Here is a 19,955-nt window from a genome sequence, read left to right as displayed (position 1 = left end):
GTGATTCTGATGAAGGGTCACTGACCTGAAACATTAACTCTGTTAACCACAGTTTCAGCCTGTGTCCATTGAATCCCCAGTTAATGCCCAGCACCTGAATACAATAAAACTCAATTAATATACAATTAACAGCCTATGGTGAAGGGCAAGAGGCCAGAATTGGCAAATCACGGAGATCTCAAAGGATTGTAGGAGGAGATTACAGAGATAGGGTGAGGCGAGGCTATAGAAGGATTTGGAAACGAGGATGAGAATTTTAAAATTGAGGCATTGCCAGGTCAGAAGCCAATGTAGGCTAGCAGGCACTTGTTAGGTGAGCAGCACTTGGTGTTAGGATAGTGGCAGCAGAGTTTTGGATGAGCTCAAGTTTACAGAGGGTGGTATCTCAGAGATGCAGTTCCCATTAATGCAGCACAGATTGGTAACTGAACTCTGAACCATCTAAACCACTTAGGTGTTGCCTTTTGGTCTCAGGCCCAGATTGACTTTACTCTCTGGTGTAACCATGTGAGCTAATGTAATGGGAGTTGTGTTTTCTCTACAGCATGCATCCTGAGCATCCAGGCAGACAAAGATCCCATCACAGATTGTAACCCCAATCTTGCCTCCATGTGTGATGTTCTGGAGATTATCCTGCGGAAGGGAATTCGGCGTGAGTAACTGTCAGCAAACTCTGATGTGGCATTTTGTATTTTGGAATGCTTCATTTCTTCACCAAATTCTCTACTGTTGTTCCTGGTGGTTCAGTTGAACCATGTGAAAGTAAGAAAGAAATGCTTGCATTTATATAGCGCCTTTCACAATTTTAGGATGTAATTTTGGATTACAGCCAATGAATTACTTTTGAAGTGCATCACTGTTGTAGCATAGAAAATGTAACAACTAATTTGTACACAGCAAGCTCCCAAAAACAGCAATGTGATAAATGACCAGATAATTTTTTTTAGCGGTGTTGGTTGAGGGGTAAATATTGGCCAGGACACCATGGAGAACTTCCCTATTCTTTGAATAGTGTCATGGGATTTTTTAAGTCTAGCTGAGGGGGCCGACAGGTCCTCGGTTTAATGTCTTATGTAAAGGATGGCACCTGCAACAGAGAAGCAGAAGATCCTATGGGTGAACACTGACCTATGTCAGGTTAGCTAATTTCAGCCACAGTGTTGGAGCTACTACAATTTCCAGTGTCCCTGTCATCCACACACCATCCCGCACCCCACATCTCCCCCGCCACCAAAAAACCCCCCATCCATCCCTGGGCTTGTCAGGAGGAAGGTTAGCCTGAGTTCCTGTTCCTGATCGCTGTCAGTGGCCCTCGCCAAAAAGCCAAAAATCAGTGTGGTTACTGAATAATGTTGAACTCTGTCATGATTCCTGCTGCAGTTGAATAGCACTGACATTCATATAAAGGAAGGCTACCTGGGGTGGGCTACCAGAGTCCTTTCAAGCCTTTGAAACTGTATCCCAGCAGTAGTCAGCACCTTCAGCAGACGAGGCTAGATAACTAGGGGGAAAATCAGAGTGTATTGAGGGCACTCACTAGTTCAAGGAAAAGCTATTGATGGTATATAATAACCCCTGTGTGCAGCCTGATATACTTTAAAGAAAGAACTTGTATTTATGAAGCATCTTATCACATTGTCAGGGCATCCTAGATCAATTCAACCACAGGACCACTAATGAAATGCAGTCACTGTGCTCTGTAGGCAAACAAGATATTCAAGTTCCATTTTATAACATGCCTTTGTGGAGTTTTTAACCACTTGGGTTCCAGTTTCTGCACCTCTATCCATATGTGGCTTCATTGCTAGTATAATAACTGTACCTGTTTATGCAAATTTGCCTCATCTTTCCAAAGCCCAGGGAGCTGGGAGATAGCAGATGGGAGGTAGGCCTCTGGAGTTTAGAGTAATAAGCATGGAGGGTTGACAGGCATGGCAGCATTAAAGGGGGCTATTGAGCTTCGGTAGCATTGGGGGTGGTCCTTTGGTTTGGCAGTACAGGGGGCAGAGGGTGGAATGTGAGATTTATTTACTAGATGATTCTTGGGGTCTGGCAGTATTTTGGGGGGATACCCAGGCATAGCAGTACTGCAAAGTTGGGCCCTGGGGTCTACGAGCATGAGGGGTAAGTACCAAGTGCCTTTGTATTGGGAGGTGGAAAGTCACAGGAAGCGGCTGCATGAGGGGAGGGGGAAAATCGCAGGCTGTTCTGAAAGGTCACATGGGAGAGATGACAATCTGGTAGGGATAGGTTGGGGGGGGTGGTGTGGTGGTGGCAGGGCCCTGGACTTAGTAGCATTGGAGAGTGTTCCATGGTCTAAAAGGATTGGAGGGGAGGTCCTGCAGGTCAGGGAACAATGAGTGGTGGGGTGGTGGTCTGTGTAGTTGGAGAGTGGCAGCATCTGCGGGGTGTTGGTCCATTAGATGAAGCCTATCCACCCTTACCTGTTCCTGCTGACAGGTTGTCTCCTCAAAAGTTCCCCAATGTCAGCCAACTTAATCTGCTGTTACTGTTATTTGCCTACAGTCAGCTCATGCAGTCAACAAATACAGTCAGCGAGTACGCTGTCAGCACGCACCGTGTCAGTGTAGAGTCAACATATAGTCAGCATTCAGTCAGGGCGTAGTCAGCATGTTTCTTTTGGGCCTCCTTATCTCGAGAGACAATGGATACGCGCCTGGAGGTGGTCAGTGGTTTGTGAAGCAGCGCCTGGAGTGGCTATAAAGGCCAATTCTGGAGTGACAGGCTCTTCCACAGGTGCTGCAGAGAAATTTGTTTGTTGGGGCTGTTGCACAGTTGGCTCTCCCCTTGCGCCTCTGTCTTTTTTCCTGCCAACTACTAAGTCTCTTCGACTCGCCACAATTTAGCCCTGTCTTTATGGCTGCCCGCCAGCTCTGGCGAATGCTGGCAACTGACTCCCACGACTTGTGATCAATGTCACACGATTTCATGTCGCGTTTGCAGACGTCTTTATAACGGAGACATGGACGGCCGGTGGGTCTGATACCAGTGGCGAGCTCGCTGTACAATGTGTCTTTGGGGATCCTGCCATCTTCCATGCGGCTCACATGGCCAAGCCATCTCAAGCGCCGCTGACTCAGTAGTGTGTATAAGCTGGGGATGTTGGCCGCTTCAAGGACTTCTGTGTTGGAGATATAGTCCTGCCACCTGATGCCAAGTATTCTCCGAAGGCAGCAAAGATGGAATGAATTGAGACGTCGCTCTTGGCTGGCATACGTTGTCCAGGCCTCGCTGCCGTAGAGCAAGGTACTGAGGACACAGGCCTGATACACTCGGACTTTTGTGTTCCGTGTCAGTGCGCCATTTTCCCACACTCTCTTGGCCAGTCTGAACATAGCAGTGGAAGCCTTACCCATGCGCTTGTTGATTTCTGCATCTAGAGACAGGTTACTGGTGATAGTTGAGCCTAGGTAGGTGAACTCTTGAACCACTTCCAGAGCGTGGTCGCCAATATTGATGGATGGAGCATTTCTGACATCCTGTCCCATGATGTTCGTTTTCTTGAGGCTGATGGTTAGGCCAAATTCATTGCAGGCAGACGCAAACCTGTCGATGAGACTCTGCAGGCATTCTTCAGTGTGAGATGTTAAAGCAGCATCGTCAGCAAAGAGGAGTTCTCTGATGAGGACTTTCCGTACTTTGGACTTCGCTGTTAGACGGGCAAGGTTGAACAACCTGCCCCCTGATCTTGTGTGGAGGAAAATTCCTTCTTCAGAGGATTTGAACGCATGTGAAAGCAGCAGGGAGAAGAAAATCCCAAAAAGTGTGGGTGCGAGAACACAGCCCTGTTTCACACCACTCAGGATAGGAAAGGGCTCTGATGAGGAGCCACCATGTTGAATTGTGCCTTTCATATTGTCATGGAATGAGGTGATGATACTTAGTAGCTTTGGTGGACATCCGATCTTTTCTAGTAGTCTGAAGAGACCACGTCTGCTGACGAGGTCAAAGGCTTTGGTGAGATCAATGAAAGCAATGTAGAGGGGCATCTGTTGTTCACGGCATTTCTCCTGTATCTGACGAAGGGAGAACAGCATGTCAATAGTCGATCTCTCTGCACGAAAGCCACACTGTGCCTCAGGGTAGACGCGCTCGGCCAGCTTCTGGAGCCTGTTCAGAGCGACTCGAGCAAAGACTTTCCCCACTATGCTGAGCAGGGAGATTCCACGGTAGTTGTTGCAGTCACCGCGGTCACCTTTGTTTTTATAGAGGGTGATGATGTTGGCATCGCGCATGTCCTGGGGTACTGCTCCCTCGTCCCAGCACAGGCATAGCAGTTCATGTAGTGCTGAGAGTATAGCAGGCTTGGCACTCTTGATTATTTCAGGGGTTCCCCAATGTCAGCCAACTTAATCTGCTGTTACTGTTATTTGCCTACAGTCAGCTCATGCAGTCAACAAATACAGTCAGCGAGTACGCTGTCAGCATGCACCGTGTCAGTGTAGAGTCAACATATAGTCAGCATTCAGTCAGGGCGTAGTCAGCATGTACAGTCAGAATATACAGTGTTTTCATATTAAAAGCTGGTTCTAGGACAGGATTTGAGCTGACTACATAGGATCTCACCTGGGGCGGGGTGGACCTAATGGGTGCGAACAGGCAGAGGGTGCAGAAGGGGACCATTGGAACAGGCTGACACCTGGGAATGGGTTGGAGGAAGGGCTATACCTGACTGTTATGCTCTTTCTGTCTGTCACTTTCTCTGTCTCCCATTCTGTCTCACACAATGTTCCCTCTAGGCTGCAAAGCAACACGAAAGTCCCCTGTAGACTGCACACAAATTGACCTCTTTAAATTACCATCTGTATGCGGCTGCGCAAAATATTTAAAGGGGCCATACACTTAAAGAAATCGCCCATGCACTCAAAAAGAAAATTAGAGGGAACATTATACTCACATATTCTCTGCCTGTCACTGTCTCTCTTTTAACTAGCACTATGTATATTTTTTTCTCACTATCTGACTCTGTGTTTCTCATTTCTCTCAAAGAGGTTGCAGATTGGTTGGAGTGAGGCCATGGAGTGATTTGAAGATGATGAGGATTTTGAACTAAATATACCAAGGGACAGGTAACCAATGTAGGGGATAAGATACAGATCAATAGGACAGGGACTGCAGTTCTGGTTGAGTTAAAGATTGTGTAAGGTGGTTCTGAAGTAAAGGAGAGAGAGAAGAAAAGGAGTGAATTAGGCTCCTGTTTCTAATGGTGTTGTTGCTTTGTTGCAGAGCCAGTCCTGGGCCTGAGGAGGAGAGACTACTGGCACTGGATGGAGCAACTTCCACAGCAGGATCTCTGTGGCAGGTAATGTGTTATTCAGTTCTGATAAAAGGTCACTGACCTGAAGCATTAACGCTGCTTCTCTCTCCACAGATGCTGCCAGACCTGCTGAGTATTTACAGCATTTCTTGTTTTTATTTCAGATTTCCAGCATCTGCAGTATTTTGCTTTTATTATAATATGTTGTTCATCTTTTTCATAGAATCTTGCAGCGCCATGAGACGCATCGTGTCTGTGCTGGTCTTTGAAAGAGTCCAAATAGTCTCACTCCCTGGTTCTTTCCCCCAAAGCCCTGCAGCTTTTTCCCCTTCAAGTATTTATCCAATTCCCTTTTTGCAGTTACTATTGAATTTGCTTCCACCACATTTTCAGGCAGTGCATTCAGATCATAACAACTCATTGTGTAAACAAGTTCTCCTCCTCTCCCCTCTGGTTCTTTTACCACTTTATACAATTGCCTCCCCTCCTGTTGAGGTGAACTCCTCCTTGTATGTAGTCGAGTGGGTTGTTGGGCTCCTGTTTGATACATCGGTACATTGCATTGTTGGTCTAAATGGGTCTGTGCAAGTTTTGACAGGCTGTGCCACTAGGGAGGGCTGAGCGAATAAATATTCAAATAAGGTCCCACGGTGAATTTCATGACTTTTGGTAAAACTCCGTATCGTGAACCTTTCGCACATAAATTGAGTACTTGGTTGCTCCAAGAGATTGGCCTGGGTTAGCATAATCCTTGAAGCAAAGTTGGTGAGTTGCTGGTAAATTGAATGATCTTTTTGTCCATGTGTATTTATCTTTTTATTTCAATTTGATTGAAACTGGCATTTTTGGGTCTCTTCCACACTTCATACTCAACACAAAACAGTGTTTATTTAAAGAAATGTAAACACAAATAATTCATACAAATATTGTTTTTTGTGCCTATTTTCTCATTTATTTCAAAACCCTTTTGCCAAAAATCCTGCAGTGTTAGCGTAATTACATTTCATATTTTTGTTTTTAAGCAAAATTATCTTTGAAGCTGCAATCCTTCCATGATTCTTCTCAAAGGGTGAATCCCAATTACTTTTAGCCTTTGAGAGTATCTTCACTGGTCTTGATATCTAGGTGGGCTTTCAGTAATGTGCCCAGGATAACAAGCAGATCAATCTTTGTTATATTGCTTCTGTAGGATCTCTGTCTAGACTATTGAGCATTGCAACATCTGACTTAATTTTAAGTTTATGGATTTATTTTATGAAAGATATACAAGTGAATAATACAGCCATATAATACACACTCATATTTAAAGTAGAAATCTTATCTGTTTGCTCAAAACGAATAAAAAATGGCAGTCTAATGCGGGGCTATTTTTTGTTTCATACTTTCTATATTTCTTTATATATACATATTTATACACGTATGCACAGAGTAGTTCTTTTATTTCTTTTCGTTGCAGGAGCTGATAACAATGTTAGTCCTTGAATGTGCTGCCACCTCCCGAATCCATGCCCATCTTTCCCAGAACTCCATGTTTGAATCTCTCTAATCAGGGTTCTACCCCTACCTCAGTACCAAAACAGTTCTTATCAAAGTCACAAATGAAATCCTATCTGACTGTGTCAAAGATAAACTATCCCTCCTCTTCCTTCTCGGCCTGTCTGTAACCTTTGACACAGTTGACCACACCATCCTCCTCCAGTGCCTCTCCACCTGTCATCCAGATGGGTGGGACTGCTTTCACCTGGTTCCATTTTTATCCAACCAGTTGTAGCCAGAGAATCATCAAGCAATGGCTTCTCTTCCCACTCCCGCACCATTATCTCTGGTGTGCCCTAAGGATCTATCCCTGACCCTTTCCTATTTCTCATCTACATACTGCCCCTCGGTGACATCATGTGAAAACACAACATTATGTTCCACGTGTATGCTAATGACACTCGGCTCTGCCTCATTACTCTCATGATTCTCCCACTGTCTCTAAATTATCAGAATGCTTGTCCGACATCCAATGCAAGATGAGCAGAAATTTCCTCTTAAGTATTGGGAAGACTGAAGCCATTGGGGGAAATTTTATGCTCTTCCCCCATGGCGGGTTTTGAGGTGGGAGAGCATAAAATCAGATCGGATCGGATGGTGGTGGGTGTGGAACCCTGTCACCTTCCTGCTTCCGCCAAAATTAAGTCCGGGCAGGAAGACCTGTGAACGGCCTTCCTGTCCTGCTGCCTGTTGAGGTCCATAACTTGGCAATTAAAGCCCAATTAAGGGCCTTATGGCGCCACCGCCGCAATTTGTCATGCGCTGGACAAGATGACCTGAAAAACCATGTGGGCTGCTCCCGGCTCTGAGTGGGGGAGTCCCTTATTAAAAGGCACTTAGTGGCTAAACGAGGGACGCGGCATTAGGAAGGAGGGTCCCACTGAGACCCACCCCTCTGCTCTTGCTAACAACCCTCCTTCCCCTGCGACCCCCACCCAGCGAGACCCCTCCTCCCCTGACCTACCTGTGGCCTGGGTCCAGCGCCGCTAGTGGGCCTTGGGTAGATGCCCCACCAGCAGCAGCCACCGTCACTGCAGTGGCGGGACTTCTGCCACCAGGGTCCTTGATCCCGGGGAAGGCCCACTGCTGTCCACTTAAGTGCCTAATTGGCACTAGATTCGGCAGGCCTTCCGGAGATGAGATGATGCGGGGATCTTGACATCGCTTTTTCTGGGCGTTGAGACCCCCGTCGCCAGCATAAAATCCTGGCCATTGTCTTTGATTCCCGCCACAAAACCATTTCCTAATTGCCAACTCCATCCCTTTCCCTGAAACTGTCTGAGGCAGAACCAGACTGTTTGCACATTGGTGTGGTATTTTACTCTGAAATGAGCTTCTGACTACAAAGTTGAGCCATCACAAAGACCTATTTCTACTTCCATAACGTTGCCTGACTTTACCCCTGCCTAAGCTCATCTGCTGCCAGAACCTTGATGCATGGCTTTGTTACCTTTAGACTTGATTCTTCCAATGCACTTCTTACCAGCCTCTCATCTTGCACCCTCCACAATCTTGTGCTCATCCAAAGCTCTATACCCTGCGTTCCAACTCGCACCACGCCCCATTCACCCATCACTCCTGTGCTCGCTGGCCTAAATTGGCACCCGGTTAAGCAATGCCTCAATTTTAAAATTCTCATCCTTGTTTTCAAATCCCTCCATGGCCTCTCACCCCTCCTATCTTTGTAACTTCCAGCCCTATAACCAACCCTCCGAGATATCTCAGCTCCTCCAACTCTGGCCTCTTGAGCCTCCCAAATTTTAATTGTTCCAACATTGATGGACATGTCTTTAGCTCCTGAGGCCCTAAGCTCTGGAATTCCCTCGTTAAATCCCTCTGCTTCTCCTTTCCTCCTTTAAGACACTCCTTAAAATCTGCCTCTTTGTCCATTCTTTTGGCCATCTGCCCTAATACCTCCTCAGTGTCAATTTTTGATTGGTAATGCTTCTGTGAAGCCTCTTGAGACGTTTTACTACGTTAAAGGTGCTATATAAATGCAAGTTGTTGTTAGACTGCACTTTGAAGAATAGCAAACTGACTCTCTCAATCTGGCTGATTCCCATTTCAGCTCTGCTCTTCTCTTGTGTTGTGCCTAACATGCACTCTACTCTTAAAGAATCCGCGGAATCCAATTGTGAAAGGTATATCAATATTTTCTTCACACACTAAATCATCAAAGTACAAGCTCTCATTACTTTCACAGTATGCTACCCGTCAAGACACGAGGTGATCAGTCTCGGACTTGCGGCTGCTCTTCTGTTCTCTGAGCCCCTGTCTCAGGGTATCTTCTCGAGTGTTCTTCCCCAGGGTTCTCGTGCCTTCCCTAGTTTCAGTCAGGGGTTAAATCTTGTTTCCAAGACCCGCCCCTCTTACTCATAGGGGTCTGGTATAATGACATAATGATAATTCCTTATTTGGCTCAGTGAGAACCTGTTCAAAACTTCACAGTTTCCCATTGTCTATTATGAGTTTAATCATATCTGGTGTCCATGACGACTCCCTATATCCACTAAGTCCAAGGACAGTTTCTGGGATCCTCCTGAATACCTTTTCTATACTATCTACAATTCCTTGGCTATCTGTGTGCTGTGCCCCTTTCTACTCATCCTGTTTCAACACACTGTTCATTGTTGTGTTACTGGCCCCTTTGTTTTAATTAAGTTCTAAAGTGTTTTTGCTATATGTGTTTTTACTGGGTCTACAGTCCCCCCTTTGATCCTGTAGGGCTATGCCCAAGGGATCACACACTCATGTCTCTTAGGTAGTATACTCGTGCAATTACAATTTCATTTTCAAAGCAAAAGCATAAGCAGTGTAATGTTAAAGAAAGCACAATTTAAACATCACTATTACATAATCAATCAATTGTGCAAACATAATACAGTTGCAATTTCATTCTTAGAGTATGTTGATCATTCATTAACTAATTTTAAGTATATATGAATAGGTTATACAATTACCCTTGTGTGGCATAACTAATTGTCTATCCTTCTTTAGAGCAAGTTCGAATACTGATTGCCTTTAAGGTAACTGTCCAACCTGTGTTCATACATCCTCTCACATTGCCTAATTAATTTCTTAAGTTTCCAAATTAAGTATGTCACATATAACACCATGATACCCAAAACCACTATCAGGACATGGGAGATAATTCTAAACCAGGGGTGTATCTGCAGGTTTGACCCCCAGTTCCATAAGTCCTCCTGCCAAGTAGAATCATTTATCTCGTCAATCTCATTTTGTAGCATCTTCGACTGTTGTTCCAGATTGTAGGACGCTACAGCAATGACTTCTAGCTGCTGTCTCTCTTTACCCGAGCGTGTGGGCAATGGCTGAATAGTATATTCATATTCCCGGAGGTAATTTGTCAAATCCTCCTTAATACTTTCTGTCACAGTTATCGTTTCTGTCTTTCGTTTATGTATCTCTACCAACTCCCATCTTCTCTACTCAGGTTGGTATTTGTAGGTTGAAACAAAATGTACTGTTGCTCACCGGACAAGTCCGTTTACGTCCATACTGGTATTCCTTCGCCGTAGTGGTTAAATAATATCTCCCCTTCCCCATATAGGCGACGTGGGTTAGCCCTGACGATGCTTTGCTAGTTTCCATGGTGCAATTTACAATGGCATTAAATCCACATTTTGACTCTGCTGTTTTATATATAGGATGAGGATATATAACCACCTGGTTTTCCAGACTACACTCAGACAATGTTATTCCAATGATCTCTCTTCCAATTTCCATAATGTAGGGTAATATATCATAGTATTTTATGTAATCCTTTCCCCTTATCACCCCTATATTTTCTACTTCATATGATTACATCCCTAACTTATCTCTCAGAATTCTAGGTATTCCCAATACTATTCCAATACTCATAGATCTTGTATTTACACACTCCTAAACTTTTCATACCTCAACAAGTTTTCTGAGTTGGCACCTGGTAATTTTATCATTTGTGTAACTAGCTAAGTCCTCAAACTGGGCGTCATTTATCCAAACTGGCACCTGCTCCTCATCAGTTTGCCTCAAATTTTCCCAAGTTTGTTCTAACATCCACGAACATATGTACTGCAGACATTTCAATACTTGAAATGTCATGGACCTCCTTTACGTTTTCTATTATATCACTAATAATATGAGCATGACCTTCCAGTACTCTCACCAGTCCTGTTACTATGTTTGTCCTGTCCTAGTTTAGCTACACCACTTCTGTGCCTTTTGTTCCTTTTTCAAAATATCCTTTACTATCTGGCTGAAAGTTCCAACCTTCTGGTCCACATTTTCCAAATTTATAGTATTGACAATTGAAATTCCTGTGTTAAAGACCGTAGCTGCATCATTCACTAAACTACGTTTACGTTTCTTTCCCTTTATAATTCCCTCCTCACCGAATTCTTGTTTTAGCAATTGTTGCAGTAATACCTTGTACAACTCTCGGGTCTTCTTAGGGCACCAGTCAGGTAGCTGGATATCTGAGATATTTAATATTACTGGTACCAACTCATGCTGTATATTATCATATACAATTTTATTAGTTTTTATTATCACAAGTCCATTTTCTGGTCCTGCAGTTAAAGCAGGGCAAGGGAGACCTGTCACTTGTGGCTGCTGGGTCGTAACCTTACTTGTTGGTAATTCAAATGTGGGGGTAACCGTGGGGGTTGGTGTTTCTTGTCCGTTTAATCTCACAACCTGGAATAGGAATTGTCCTTTTTTATTTCTCCAAACACAATAGGGGCGGCGCAGTGGTTAGCACCGCAGCCTCACAGCTCCAGCGACCCGGGTTCAATTCTGGGTACTGCCTGTGTGGAGTTTGCAAGTTTTCCCTGTGTCTGCGTGGGTTTCCTCCGGGTGCTCCGGTTTCCTCCCACAGCCAAAAGACTTGCAGGTTGATAGGTAAATTGACCATTATAAATTGCCCCTAGTATAGGTAGGTGGTAGGGGAATATAGGGACAGGTGAGGATGTGGTAGGAATATGGGATTAGTGTAGGATTAGTATAAATGGGTGGTTAATGGTCGGCACAGATTCAGTGGGCCGAAGGGCCTGTTTCAGTGCTGTATCTCTAAATCTAAAAAAAAATCTAAATAGAGCCAATAGCCCCTATCGTTTTGTGGTTTCACGTATATTGATCGGTTTCTACAGACTTTATCATCACACTGCCGTACAAGGAACTCGGGGGGAATCCCTGGTGGGTCCCTTTTGGGTTTTCGACACTTGTTTCACTGAAATCAGTTGCATGAGTGAATACGTTAAAAATGATTTTGTCTCATCTGTGTCATAGTACTGTTACAATGTGGAATTTGTTACCACGTGGAGTGGTTGAGGCAAATAGCATTGATCATTATAATAGATTATCTGGCCATTATCACATTGCTGTTTATGGGATCTTACTGTGTGCAAATTGGCTGCTGTATTTCCTACATTATAATAGTGACTACACTTCAACAATACTTAATTGGCTGTGAAGTGCTTTGGATATCCTGAGGGCTGTGAAAGGTGCTGTATATATCGTGATACATTGGATAGGCAAACACACACTTTAATTCATAGGCAATGCGAGGTCTGCTCATGGGAAGGATCAGTTCTGCTGACCCCTGGAAATATCTAGTGCAAAACTCCAAAATGTAGCAATTGGGAATAAGAATACTGGGGATCAGAGTGCAGTGTAACTAATGTTCCCTTTAAAATGTAGTTATGCGTGGCCATTTTTTTTCAGTGTGTGATCCCTTTAAATTTTTTTTGCACAATCACACGTGTGTTAGTTAACATGGAATAAGACCTCTGTGGTACCTTCCAGGCTGCTGCGTAGCCATGCACCCATGGAGCTTAGTGGGAATGTTTGGTGTAACCCACAGTTTGTCAGGCTGTCCTAAACATAGCTGTGACCTCGTATCAAAGGGGAAGGGAGCAGAACATTACTGGATGAGACCTGAGCTGCTAAGACATGGTCTGTGCATGTCCATTACAAACTGTGCGGGAGAATTAATGCTGGGTTGGTTGGACAGTTTAATTGAAGATTGGTGGGTTTCTGTTTCTGCGATTTTGGTTCTTCTATGCCTGTGGAAAATAAATAAACAGCTTTACTTTATACAGCAGTTTATTGTGACTTCAGGGCATCCCAATCATATTACAGCCAGTGGATTACTTTTACTGTTATTGGCCCATAATTTGCTGTGACAGGGCATTGAACAGTGTCTGCTGCTATTTAGACTTGCCCTTACACATCTAGCTTTTACATTTTTTTGCATGACAAGTTGTTGAAAGTGTGAGCTGGTAACAGTGCAGCAAGAGAAACCGGGTATCTGGGAGCTGAATGAACGCGGCAAGCAACTGTGTATCTCCTTAGCCAAACAGATTGGAGGATTGTGAAATTAACAGCAAAAGAATGGAGAAGGAAGTGTAAATTAGAGTGGGTGACATCAATGTCAAATCAGGGACAGAAAGAAAAACAAAGAGAATGAAAGAAAGATTGGATCAAGAGAAAGAGAAAAAAACAAAGGTAAAGTAAATTTTTAAAAGAAACTACATTTACATTTTGAAAATCTCCAACAATTAAAACCTGAAGGAATGAGACTGCGCACTTATAATAATTATTTTTCAATGCTAGAGAGGTTGACATTTAGTAATTAGCAATTTAACAATTATCATATAGTTAAAAGGGTACTTAGATGGCAATGGAGAAGCCTTAACTTTCTATGGTGAGTTTAGTTCATATCTACAAAGCAAATGCAGCAGTTTGATGCCTTTCAGTGGTGAGGCAGATAAGGAGAAAACATTTTTGTAAAGTATTATGGTGGAACAGCACAACTCAACAGCAACTTTTAGATATTTGAGTTTAACCTGACTTGCATCTGTCCTTGCCTGGAGTTGCTGTTAGTATTTCGGCATAAATAACTCTGCTCTCTGCCTATTTTTCCAGGCTGACTCAGCTCTCAGTGGCCTTGGAGAAAACCATCGCCTGCAAAAAGGTGCTGACAGCACAAGGTCGGGGGCGACATTATATCCGACAGGCTCTGAATCAAAAGATCCTGGCAATTACAGTACAGCATCTTCTCCACACACCAAGGTTATTAGAGGTAACTACATCCACTTACTTTTCACTACATGCCTACTTACACATCTCTTCACCCTTTACTCAAACTTTGCAACATCCCGTCCTTTGCGCATTATTCCATCCTCTCCTCAGATATTGCTCTGCCGCTACCTCATACATCCCTACTTCCAGTCTTCACACAGCCCTTGATCTCCCGGTGTCAGCTGTGGTTCAGTTGGTAGCAATCTCGCCTCTTGAATCAGAAGGGTGTGGGTTCAAATCCCACTCCAAGACGGAGCACAAAAATCAAGGCTGATACTACAGCTAGTACTGATGGAGTGCTGCATTGTCGGAGGTGCCATTTTTCGGTTGAGGGAACAGCAGCATTATGGTCATGTTGCTGGACTAGTAATCCAGAGGGCTGGACTAATGCTTTGGAGACATGAGTTCAAACTCTAACATGGGGGAATTTAAATTTAATTAATTAAACCGAAATTTAAAGCAAAAGCTAGTCTCATACATAATGATCATGAAACTAGCAGATTGTTGTAAAAACCCATCCAGCCAGAATACCAGAGTCCTCCATCACCATCCCTGGGTATGTCCAGTCCCACCGGCAGGACAGATCCACCTGAGGTGGTGGCACAGAGTGGTATGTGGTCAAGAGGAGTGGCCCTGGGAGTTTTTGTGACAAAGCATTCTGGCCTTTTCATGGTCACCATTACTGATGGTAGCTTTTCATTCCAGATTTATTTAATTAATTGAATTTAAATTCCCTCAGGTGCCATGGTGGGAGTGTTAGAGTGTTAGTCTAGACCTCTGGATTACTTGTCCAGCTACCATTCTCGTACTATTGAGAAAAATGGAATTGTATAATGAAAGTCAAGTTTTTAATGGCCACATTTTAAAAAAAAAATGAAACTGACCACACTCCCCATGGGCCAGTGTTTGAGATCTTGTACTTGCTAACCTTTTAGAAATTCCCTTGGCCTGTGTTAGATTGGTCAATGGGTGACTGCCCTCAGCCAATCATCGGCTAATCACTGCCCTTTTCTTGTTGCAGTGGTATGACCCTGAGAGCTCTGTCCTGGCCAACGAGTGTTTTGCAGGTAAGTAATCCAGCAGTCTGACATTCTGTAGAAGCAGGATTTTCTCTGGGTCTTAGTCTGTTTGGGTTGGTGTGTGGGGGGGGGGATGGTGGAGGGGATGGGATTATGGGATGCAGTGAGAGGTTTTTCGGAGGGCATGAGGGGTTTATAAGGTGAAGGGTTTATGGAATGGGTGAAGACTTTATGCACGGGGTGAAGCGTTTATAGGACGAGGTGATAGTGGGTTGATGGTTAAAAATTCTCTTGAAAGGACAATCAGCACTCTCATTTTCCTTCAGTGGCAGCCCTTCAAGGTCCAAGGACCCCCTCCTAATTTATGGACAAGAAATAGCTGCTTTCTGGAATTTTGACTGGTGCTTTGAGAAACATAAATGATCTGAGCTGTCATTGATGGGCCTGAGCAATTAGTGAACAATCCTGTTTGTAATGATTGCAACCGGCCAGCCTGAGAATAATACATTCCTTACACAGGAGGGTAAGGATTTCCATTGTGTACTTCCCACCAGGAAGTCAGGCAAGTGGGAAGCTAAGCTGATGGCAAATGCCTCCAGTTGCTGGCTTAGTGACCTATCAGTACTGAGTCTGATCCAATTCGGTTCAACTTTCACCCTTCTGCCTGTTTCTTTTCACACAGAGCCTTTCCTCTCGCTGCTGCTGGTCTTGTCACAGATGAATTTGACCCTTGACTTGCAGGTTAGTGTTGATCTGCCTGATTTTTTTAAATGTTGTTTCTGTTATCAGTGCAACAATTAATCTAAAGCTGTTCCAGGGTTACCCTCCATCTTAGGGCCCAGGTCCTGGGCTTTTACTGAGCCAAATGCAACGTTCTCAGAGTCAATCATTGGTTTGTGCTTGTTGCTGTTTTTGTATTGGAAGGATTCGCAGGCTGATTAACTGTCTACAGGGTGGTGGTATTTTTTTATCTTCATGTTTCACTTGGAGAACAGTGTGAAGCAGTGAAAGGATTTGCAGGCTGATTAACAGTCTGACAGGGTGATCTAAAGGAGCAGCAGCACAACCTCCAGTTTACACAGTTGGTTTTCAGGCTTACTGAAAATGACTTTGGGAGGGCGGTCTGGTATCACCCGCATTTGTATCCCATTTAGATGCTCCCACCTACAATTATCACATGCATATAGGGCAGAGACCAAGGCAGTAGGGATCTCCATTCCCATTCCTCTCCCAAGTGCCGCTGGGAACTGGCACACACAGTGGACAGTGGAAAATCAGTCCTCAAATGCTAATAATCTATCTGAGTGTGGGGGTCATCACAGTCGACAATGTCACATACAGTGAAGAGTCAATGGATAGTGACCAGGCGAGGGAACGCTGGTTGTTTTAACTCTCCCTGGACTGGGACACTAAGCCCAATTGTAGCTCTTTCTACTCCGACTTTGGTTGGGACCAACTAATTCAGCAGGAACCAGGAAACAAACCTGAGACTTCGGGTCTGTGTGACTTAGTTCCACAGTAGCTTTGCCAGCTGAGCTACTAGGCAGGTGGCAACAGGGAGTTTGTCCCTGATATTTCATGGCTGACACGCTGTAAGCCTCATGAAACCAGGAGATCATGGTGGTTACAAATGTTCATCTCTCAACCAACACCACCAAATCAATTAACTGGTCATTTATCTTGTTGCTGTTTGTGAGGTCTTTCTGACTAAACTTCAGAAGTTCTTCATTGGCTCTGAATCCCTTTGCAACACCCTTTTTATTGTAAAAGGTGCAAGTCTTTCTTGGACTTGTAAAGGAAAACGTGACTACTGTAGAAGCCTAGTCAGAATGTTGACTGGGAAGAGCTGGATGGGAATGTAAACTGTGTGGAGGACACAGAAGCTGCAAAAGGATATAGACAGATTAAGTGAATAGGCAAGAAGGTGGCAGATAGATTATAACGTGAGGCTATTTACTTTGCTAGAAAGAAAAAAAAGACTTTTTGAAATGATGAGAAACTATTAAATGTTGGTGTTCACAGGGATTTGGGTGTCTTTGTACAAAGTTAACATGCAGGTACAGCAAGCCATGAGGAAGGTAAGTGGTGTGTTGGCCTTTATTGCAAGAGGGTTTGAGTGCAAGAGTAAGGAAGTCTTGCTGCAGTTGTACAGGGCTTTGGTGAGACCACACATAGAATACTGGATACAGTTTTGGTCTCTGTACCTAAGGAGGGGATGCAGTGAAGGTTCATTTGATTGATTGCTGGGATGAGAGTTGTCCTTTGAGGTGAGAATGTGCCTAAATTCCTTGGAGTTTAGAAGAATGAGAGGTGATCTCATTGAAATGTATCACATTTTAGAGGGCTTGATAGGGTAGATACTGAGAAGCGGTTACCTCAAGCTGGAGAGTCTAAAACTTGGACTCAGTCTCAGGATAAAGGGACAGCCATTTAGAACTGAGATGAAGAGAAATTTCTTCACTCAGAGGGTTATGAATCTTTTGAATTCTCTACCCCAAAGAACAATGGAAGCTCAGTCTATTCAAGACTGAGTTTGAAAGATATTTGGACTCTGAGGGATTCAAGAGATATGGGGTTAGGATTGGAAAGTGGAATTGAGGTAGAAAATAGCTATGATCTTATTGATTGGCAGAGCAGGCTCTTGGGGCCATACAGCCCACTCCTGCTCTTATGCTGTTACGACTGTGATCGGTGACTTGAATGATGAAGAAGGATGTGATGCAAGTTTGGGTTTGTGTTGGGCGGTGAAGCACAGTCATCAGGCAGTTTGTTGCTTTTAAGTTTCTCTTTTGTTACTGCATTCTGTGTTTATTGAGGTGGGGGAGAATGTTCATTGTTTCAGGGTAGAGTTTGAGATAAGAACTAAGCATCTGGGAACTAGCTGGCACAGTTAAACTTGCACCTTGGGAGATGGGTTCAAACCAGCCAGGCCGACTGATGGGACAAACACCTACTCTGTCTGTCGACTGTAAGGATCCAATGTGGAATTATTTGGGGCAGACTCAACTCAACTTTTAATAAGTATAGACCCAGAGCATGAAACTGTGACCAATTTCTCACTAATTAACAATCTCACACATATGCCACAGGATGATTGGTGTGGGAAATGGGGAAAGGTCACACTGGTCGGCACAGTGGCATGGTCAGGGCGGCACAGTGGTTAGTACCACAGCCTCACAGCTTCAACGACCCGGATTCAATTCTGGATACTGCCTGTGCGGAGTTTGCAAGTTCTCCCTGTGACCACGTGGGTTTCCGCCAGGTGCTCCATTTTCCCCCCACAGCCAAAAGCTTGCAGGTTGCTAGGTAAATTGGCCATTGTAAATTGCCTCTAGTGTAGATAGGTGGTAGGAGAATTGAGGGAAGGTGGGGATATGGTAGGTAATATGGGGTTAATTTAGGATTAGTATAAATGGGTGGTTTTTGGTCGGCACAGACTTGGTGGGCCAAAGGGCCTGTTTCAGTGTTGTATCTCTCTATGACTCTATGGTCCAGGGGGAGCTTTACCCTGTATTTAACCCATGCTGTACCTGCCTTGGGAGTGTTTAGTGGGACAGTGCAGAGCAGGATTGTCCAACACACAGCCCACAGGCCAGGATCTGGCCCGCCAAAGGTTTCCATCTGTCCTGCAGCTGTAAACTGTACCTGGGCTGTTCCTCATTCCTGCCAGGGGTCCTGACTGAAGATGAGACATGTTCCACTGGCTTCTTCTTGCAGACCAGCTTTCTTAAAACAAAAATTGCAAGTCAATTTCACAGCTGATATCGGGAACATCCATTTCCCAACTTAGGACAGATTCGGGTTTTCCGGCAGGCTTTTTAAAAAGAGAGAGCGAGAGGGAGAGGGGGGGGGGGACAGAGCGAGAGGGAGGGGGGGGGGACAGAGCGAGAGGGAGGGGGAGGGGGACAGAGGGAAGGGGACAGACGGGGGACAGAGGGAGGGGGAGGGGGGACAGAGGGAGGGGGAGGGGGGACAGAGGGAGGGGGAGGGGGGACAGACGGGGGACAGAGGGAGAGGGAGGGGACAGACGGGGGGAGAGGGAGGGGGACAGGGAGAAGGAGGGGGGCAGAGGGAGAGGGAGGGGGACAGACGGGAGACAGAGAGAGAGATGGTGGAGGAGAGAGAGTGGGTGGGGGGGGGGGACAGGGAGAGAGAGGGGGAGGACACGGGGGGGGGGGGAACAGAGAGAGAGATGGAGAGGCGGGGGTCAGAGAGAGAGAGATGGAGAGGCGGGGGGTCAGAGAGAGAGATGGAGAGGCGGGGGGACAGAGAGAGAGAGATGGAGAGGCGGGGGGACAGAGAGAGGGAGATGGAGAGGCGGGGGGACAGAGAGAGGGAGATGGAGAGGCGGGGGACAGAGAGAGGGAGATGGAGAGGCGGGGGGACAGAGAGAGGGAGATGGAGAGGCGGGGGGACAGAGAGAGGGAGATGGAGAGGCGGGGGGACAGAGAGAGGGAGATGGAGAGGCGGGGGGACAGAGAGAGGGAGATGGAGAGGCGGGGGGACAGAGAGAGGGAGATGGAGAGGCGGGGGGACAGAGAGAGGGAGATGGAGAGGCGGGGGGACAGAGAGAGGGAGATGGAGAGGCGGGGGGGACGGAGCGATGGAGAGGCGGGGGAGAACGGAGAGCGATGGAGAGGCGGGGGGGGACGGAGCGATGGAGAGGCGGGGGGGACGGAGAGAGATGGGGGGGGGAACGGAGAGAGATGGCGAGAGGGGGGAGATGGCGAGAGGTGGGGGGGACAGAGAGAGAGAGAGAGAGGTGGGGGGGACAGAGAGAGAGAGAGAGAGAGAGGTGGGGGGGACAGAGAGAGAGAGAGAGAGAGGTGGGGGGACAGAGAGAGAGAGAGAGGGTGGGGGGGACAGACAGAGAGAGAGAGAGAGAGAGAGGGTGGGGGGGACAGACAGAGAGAGAGAGAGAGAGAGGGTGGGGGGGACAGAGAGAGAGGGAGAGAGGGTGGGGGGGACAGAGAGAGAGAGAGAGGGTGGGGGGGACAGAGAGAGAGAGAGAGGGTGGGGGGACAGAGAGAGAGAGAGAA

The 19,955-nt window shown here is 45.7% G+C and overlaps 1 protein-coding gene across 2 annotated transcripts in view; it reads left to right on the top strand.

The window, feature by feature from the left end:
• si:ch211-250n8.1 (uncharacterized) overlaps window positions 1-19,955 on the top strand; it is a 95,701-nt gene that overhangs the window by 25,940 nt on the left and 49,806 nt on the right. The window contains exons 2-6 of one of the 2 annotated variants that reach the window (XM_068058673.1): window positions 545-652; window positions 5,248-5,323; window positions 13,742-13,898; window positions 14,919-14,964; window positions 15,599-15,657. In XM_068058673.1, coding sequence (XP_067914774.1) covers window positions 545-652; window positions 5,248-5,323; window positions 13,742-13,898; window positions 14,919-14,964; window positions 15,599-15,657 — 446 coding nt within the window. The other variant, XM_068058674.1, reaches the window with a different exon arrangement.

Source organism: Heterodontus francisci, chromosome 26 (genome assembly GCF_036365525.1).
Source record: "Heterodontus francisci isolate sHetFra1 chromosome 26, sHetFra1.hap1, whole genome shotgun sequence".
Lineage (NCBI taxonomy): Eukaryota > Metazoa > Chordata > Chondrichthyes > Heterodontiformes > Heterodontidae > Heterodontus > Heterodontus francisci.
This window is presented reverse-complemented; position numbering and strand designations above follow the sequence as displayed.